Source organism: Triticum aestivum, chromosome 1D (assembly GCF_018294505.1).
Source record: "Triticum aestivum cultivar Chinese Spring chromosome 1D, IWGSC CS RefSeq v2.1, whole genome shotgun sequence".
NCBI classification, from domain to species: Eukaryota; Viridiplantae; Streptophyta; class Magnoliopsida; order Poales; family Poaceae; genus Triticum; species Triticum aestivum.
In genome coordinates, this window is record NC_057796.1 from 372,137,483 (window position 1) to 372,144,752 (window position 7,270).

The following is a 7,270-nucleotide window of genomic DNA, read 5'->3' on the forward strand; positions in this document are numbered from 1 at the left end:
GAGGAGAGAGAGTGACGTGGCGCGCTGCGATTAGTCGGGGTGCGGCGGCGGACGTGTCCGGCGGGGTACGGACGCGTCCGGCGGCGCGGAGGGATTTTTTTAGGGTTGGACTGAGAATGTATTTCGGGATGCCCACATATTTATAGATAGAGGGAGCTAGGAGACTCCAAATGAGGTGCGGTTTTCGCCCACACGATCGTGATCGAACGACCTAGAGCATGGAAGAGAGTTTGGTGGGTTTGGCCTGGTTTTAGAGGGGGTTGTGCTGGACACTCAAATGGACTTTGCGGATGCCCGGTTAACCGTTGGAGTACCAAACGACCTCCGAATGGAACGAAACTTGACCGGTAGTCTCCGGGTGGTATAATAAAGCCACTTGACAAGCCTCGGTCCATTCCGAAAAGGTTTGACACACGCACACGAAAGAAAACAAGAGGGGTGCACCGGAGGAGATAGGAGCGCCGGATTGCAAAACGGACAACGGGGAAATGCTCGGATGCAAGAGACGAACACGTATGCGAATGCAATGCACATGATGACATGATATGAAAATGCATAATATGACAAAATACAAAACGAAAGACAAAACCTGACAACGGAGGGAATATCATAACACATAGCCGGAAATGGCAAGAGTCGGAGTTATAAATATGGCAAGATACATGCGGGGTGTTACAAGGCCGCTGGCTTCCAAGAAACTGTCTTTGAAGCTTGGAACAAGCCGGTTCTTTCCACCAACCCTGTCCGACGGCTACACATTAAACTGACGAGGGTGGCCAAAGCTCTTAAATGTTGGAGCAGGTTGACTGTGCGCCGACAAAAATTCCAATCTGAGGTCATCTTGCAGCTTGATGTTGCCCAGGAGAGCCGCACCCTGTCAACAGAGGGATTCGAGCTGCGCCGACTTCTGAAATCTCAGCTGCTCGCCTTTGCGGCCGTCGAACGCATCAAATGGCGGTAACGATCTCGGATGGTCTGGATTAGGGCCGGTGATGCCAACACCAGACTCTTTCACCTGAGGGCAAATGGTCGTCGGCGAAAGAATCACATTCCTTTCCTACATGTCAGTGGTGCAGTGATCTCTGACAAAGATGACAAGGCGGCAGCACTACTGAATCACTTCTCTCATATCCTCGGCCCCTATGATGATGTCCCAGCACAAGCAGTGAACTGGGAATATTTGCACCTGCCCAGCGCTGATTTGAGCCACCTTGATGCTCCTTTTGATGAGGATGAGCTTCTTGCCGCAATCAAAAACTCCCCCACTGAGAAAGCACCGGGGCCTGATGGATTTATTGGGGTCTTCTACAAGGTTTGCTGGAACACAATCAAGGTGGACCTCTTAGCTGCTCTCAACCAACTATCTGCTCTCAACGGAACCTGCTGAAATCTGCTGAACACGGCCTACATCGCGCTCATCCCGAAGAAGGACAACGCACTGCGGCCATCTGATTCTCGTCCCATCAGTCTGACACATAGTGTGGCCAAGCTTCTTGGGAAGATGCTGGCAACTAGGATTGCACCCGAGGTGCAACAACTCATCTCCCACAGCCAAAGTGCTTTCTTGAAGAACCGCAGCATTCAGGACAACTTTCTCTACGTCCAAAACCTGATCAGAAACCTTCACCGGACTAAAAAGAAGGCCATTTTCATCAAGCTTGATATTGCGAAAGCATTTGACTCCGTCCGCTGGAGCTATCTTCTGGATGCCCTCGCTCAGTTCGGCTTTGGTTAGAGATTCAGAGACCTTGTTGCCCTTTCTTTGGCGTCAACTTCATCCCGTGTGCTGCTGAACGGCACCCTTGGTCCTCCCTTCTACCATAGATGTGGGTTGCGACAAGGCGACCCTTTATCCCCTTTTCTGTTCCTACTGGCCATTGAACCACTACAAGCGATCCTCTCCAAAGCCTCTGACGCCAATATTCTTAGCCCGATCGCTCATCGATCGCCTAAACTTCGCATTAGCTTGTACGCTGATGATGCAGCTCTCTTCATCAACCCAGTTAAAGAGGAGGTGGCATCGCTTCTTTCCATCCTGGCCATCTTTGGGCAGATTTCTGGACTGCACACCAACTTCAGTAAATCTTCTGCCTTCCCCATCAACTTGGAACCCGATGAAGCAGTTGATCTGTTGACTGATTTTGAAGGGGACACCTGCTGTTTCCCGTGCAAATATCTGGGCCTCCCTCTTGGGCTCCGTAATCCGAGGCGTGCCGACTTCCAGATTCTCATTGATAAGATTATTGCTCGGCTAGCAAAATGGAAAGGAAAGCTTCTCAACAAGGCTCGCAGGCTCACTCTCATCAACTCTGTGCTCACCTCTTTGACCACTTATATGTTCACTATCTTCCCACCTCCAAAGTGGCTCGTCAAGAGAATCGACAAGATCAGAAGAAGTTTCCTGTGGACCGGTGATGATGATGCTCCTGGTGGAAAATGTGCTTTCAACTGGAGACAAGTATGCTCCCCTAAGAATCGTGGCGGTTTGGGCATTAAGAATCTGGATTTCTTCAGCAGGGCACTTCGGATTAGATGGCTATGGTTTGCCTGGGAGCGATCCTCCAGACCTTGGATTGGATCTAACACACCATGCAGCCCCACCGACCACCAGCTGTTCAACGCTTCCACCACCATTACACTCGGCAACGGTACAACAGCATCCTTCTGGTCCAACCGGTGGCTAAATGGCTCTGCTCCAAAAGACATCGCACCCAACCTTTTCCCGCTGGCTGCAAGAAAAAGCGCAACGGTTGCTGCGGCTTTGACGGATGGTCGGTGGATGAAAGGGCTCCAGCGCCTGAACTCACCTGACGCCCTCCATGAATTTATCAACCTATGGGGCCTTATTCAGCAGATCACTCTCACAAACAATGAGGATTCAATCAACTGGAACTGGACGTCTAATGGTGCATACAGTGCCGAAACAGCCTACAATGCTCAGTTCATTGGTGCCATCACCCGGCCGGCGCTTGCGAAGATTTGGTCATTGAGAATGGAGACCAAGGTCAAATTCTTTGTCTGGCTAATGTCGCTGGACAGGCTCTCTACTATTGATAGGCTTCGCGCCAGAGGCGGCACGCAAGCGGCGACCTGTGTGCTTTGCGACCAGCTGCCTGAGACGGCACTGCACCTCTCTTCCCAGTGCTCGTACAGCAGGGAGGTGTGGCATCTCCTTGGCAGAGCCTCCCCAGGGCTGCAACTCCAACCGATGCCTCCCTTCCAGGCAACTGAAGATTGGTGGCTTCATTTCTCTTCCATAAGCAAGCAAGCTGCTGTAGCCGCCGCCTACCATGCATGGCACATTTGGAACGAACGCAACAGAAGAATTTTTCGACAGACATCTAGCACGGCCGCCTCTGTCTCTCGCCTGACGTACGATGACCTCTCCCTGTTGTTCCCCCATAGTCAGGAAACGTAGACAGTATGGATGTATAGCCAGAGCCTAAGGCTACTGGATCCTCTCTTTTCCTACCCCTGCTCCTCTTATAACACCCTGTTTCTCTCCTAATCTTAATGAAAAGGCAGAACACCTGCCAGTTAGCCTAAAAAAAAAATGTGTCAATGACATACAGAATAAGCTTTCTTCAACTGTAATATGCACGCTGTCATGCAGCCCACACCTCCCACATACAGAATGTTCCTTCAGTTCAACGCGGCTCGTCATAGCATGTTACTTCAAGACCCATCATATATATTTTTCAGCACATACCTCCTAATCTTATGCCTGTCCTCGTCATCACTAAAACGACTTATCTCCCTTGTCTCCTCTTCCTAATGATATATGCTGTCGCCACAACAAGAACTGCATTAAAAGGTTCTGCCAACATAGTCCTTATCCTCTTCCTCATTCCATATTCCTCAACTGCATACAACCATAAAAAATAAATCATTTTTGTAATATATTCAGATGGGGAGCCTCATCCCACCCCCCACCCCCACCCCCGGTGCGGTTTACACCTTCAAGAAAAACATAAAAATAACAATGCAAGTAAATACTGCATAAAGTATGAAAGAAATTTCTGTGAATCAATGTTTAAATTTTGAACTAGCCGCAAACATCACCGCGTACTCAGGCTCCTACAGCGGCAGCATCAAACTATTGCCATGTAATATTTGTTTGAGTAGAAACTCTGAATATTATAGATCTGATGCTTTTACAAGTTCAGTTAAAAGAAATGCATGTACAAGTGTGCAGACTGAACTTAGTTTTGACTGCCTGGATAACAAACGATTGAGGGGATTTCACACCAAATACATGACTGCCTAGAAAACAAGATGACACGGATATATGTATATGTTAGAAAAAAAATAGTGACAATTAATTTGTGTATTTAGGCTTGTACTGCGTGCCATTTCTTTATTTTAAGAAAATGATGCACATATATAGGTTTGGATGGATTTTTCCAGTGGGGTGCTTTGAATGGCTATTAGTTTTCCCACGCATGATACCTGATTCAACTTACTATCTTTCATGGAGCCATTACTCTTGTAGTCCTGCTCAGAATGACGACTACAGTGAACCAGTGACGAGTAGCAGCAACCCATCAGACACCTCAGAGCTCAGAGAATGACATACCCAATGCTGGCAAGACATCAGGAAAAATGTTTGACGGGTTGGCCAGGCTTGAGGATTATCATCACATACTAGCTTAACCATTGATCAGAATATTCAAATTACACTCCAGTTTCCAATCGGGAAAAAGGAAGTTATGATCTACAGTACTTTTATTTGTTCAGGAGACGAAAATGGGCTCAGATTGGATGGCAAAAGCATATTCAGAGTAAATATTCTGATCAGGTCATTTTGAACAGGTGTTATAGATAGAAAATATCATGGTTCAGGACAGCAGCAACACATCCTGCAAGGCCGTCTGTAAGAAATACAACGAGAAATGTATTAGCCGTATTATATTATCAACAAACAGGCAGGAATAATACCGACACACTATTTCAATTGACAATCGAAAATACCAGTAATGCAATTGGTTTGTCTGTGAGATTCAGAAGCACACAAAGGTGGCATGCAATTAGTTTGGGGCTTTCAGTTGACACTCGAAGCTACCAGTAATCCAACTTCCGTTCAAAGTTGGGGCAAGATCACACTGACAAACAAATACACAGCACAGAATTCAGATCCGATAGCCAACTTTTCATTGCTGATGGTAACAAGATGGTTACATCAGACACAGAACAGGAACATAACACAGCCACGATGGCACGAACAGAGGAATCCTACTACCACAACGCCAGATTTCCACCACGCAACACAGATTCAGAAGCTAACACCTCTACACCTCCAACCAAGCTCGAAGCGCTCTAGGCCCTCTCGCCACGGATGCGGCGGGCGAGCTGGATGTCCTTGGGCATGATGGTGACGCGCTTGGCGTGGATGGCGCAGAGGTTGGTGTCCTCAAAGAGCCCGACGAGGTAGGCCTCGGCCGCCTCCTGCAGCGCGGAGACGGCGGAGCTCTGGAAGCGGAGGTCGGTCTTGAAGTCCTGCGCGATCTCCCGCACCAGGCGCTGGAAGGGGAGCTTGCGGATCAGCAGCTCCGTGCTCTTCTGGTACTTGCGGATCTCGCGGAGCGCGACGGTGCCGGGGCGGAAGCGGTGGGGCTTCTTCACGCCGCCGGTGGCCGGCGCGGACTTGCGCGCCGCCTTGGTCGCCAGCTGCTTCCGCGGCGCCTTGCCGCCGGTGGACTTCCTCGCCGTCTGCTTCGTGCGGGCCATCGGGACGAGAGGCTGGGGTGGGGTGGGGGAGTGCGAGCTCTTGGGGGATCTGGGAATGGAGGATGGGATTGGAGTGAGGAGAAGGACGGGGGAGCGGGAGGATTTAATAGGCGGCGGGCGGGCGCGAGGCTGCGGAAATTTTGGGTTTCGGGGGCGGGTGGGTGATTGTTTTCGGAGGGAAGGTGGGTTTGGAGCGTTGGATTTGGTAGGAGTGGACGGTGGTGATGTGGCCTCGGGTGAGGCACGCGGATCGTGGGGGGCGATCCGCGGCGTTGTGGTTCCTGCGCCCTGATTGGTTGCGGTTCCCAGTGGGCTGTGACCGTGTGGCCCTCTGCTTGGGCCTTAGCGTGCCAGGGATCGAGACATGCGTTCTTCTCCTTAGCAATTTTAAGCTTGTCACTGCAGGGCGTTGATGTGTTTCCTTCTTTTAAAAATGAACCTTTTTTTAATACTCCCTTCGTCCCAAAATTCTTGTCTTAAATTTGTCTAGATATGGATATATCTAATACTAAAACATGACTTGATACATCCGTATTTAGACAAATTTAAGACAAGAAATTTGGGACGGATGGACTAGTTCGGATTGCTTATCACACATGTCACATGGTAAAAAAATGAACCTTTTTAACCAAGAAGATGCCATTTCTTCTATTCCCCAAACAATGCGGCTAGTGTTTTCATTGTAGCAGCAGCAAGAACTTCAGGGTTGAGTTGCCCTGGAGGATTGACGATGCCGTGTGCCATCACCTGAGGGGAGGTGACATGTACCGCTTCAAGCGATACCAACACTTGTGTCGCTCGGGTAGGCAACCGCGCAACTGTGCATAGGCCAACGGGCCAGTAGCGAGCATTGCTCAAGTCTGTCGCGACAGATATTTTTTTTTTAACCGTGTTCTGAGAAAAAAATCACAACATCAAATCAAATTAACGAATATGAAAAAAATGCGAGTTTTAAAAGCTCATGAAATTGAATACATTCTTGAATTCAAAAAATGTTCATTAAATACAAAAATGTTTAGGGATTTGAAAATTGTTCATGGAATACAAAAAATGTTCACGACTTCGAAAAATGTTTATGAATTCGATAAATGTTCACGAGCTTCAAAATGTTTGCGGATTTGAATAATGCTCATGAATACAAAAACAACAAAAAATTTAAAAAATGTGAATTTGAATAATACTCATCGATTCAAAAAATGTTTGAAATTAAAAATCATGAAATTTTAAAATGTTTTGTGAATTCAAAAATAATAATTTTTATTTTAAAAACGTTTTGCGGATTTGATGAAAGTTCACATATTCAAAAAATGGATACAAATTTAAAAATGTTCGTGAAATTAAAAGTATATTCACGGACTTCAAAAATATGTGAATTTGAAAGAAAAAAAGAGATAAAAACAAACAAGGCAAACAAAATGATAGAAGAACAACATAAAAAATAAAGCGGCCTGGAAGCTTCCCAAAACTGAGTGGGAAGCTCTTAGAAACTTAGCAAAACCACACGAGGGAAACGCTTTCTAACCCTTGATCGGTCGGCCCACGC

General features: G+C 47.5%; 1 protein-coding gene across 1 annotated transcript; it reads right to left on the bottom strand.

The window, feature by feature from the left end:
• Positions 1–5,128: 5,128 nt before the first annotated feature.
• LOC123182165 (histone H3.2) lies at positions 5,129–5,816 on the bottom strand. Its single transcript, XM_044594641.1, has one exon. The coding sequence runs from the start codon at positions 5,725–5,727 to the stop codon at positions 5,317–5,319; it is 411 nt and encodes a 136-aa protein (XP_044450576.1). The 5' UTR covers positions 5,728–5,816; the 3' UTR covers positions 5,129–5,316.
• Positions 5,817–7,270: the final 1,454 nt, after the last annotated feature.

Coding starts and splice junctions, on each gene's coding strand:
- LOC123182165 (XM_044594641.1), bottom strand. CDS start 5,727: ATGGCCCGCACGAAGCAGACGGCGAGGAAGTCCACCGGCGGCAAGGCG.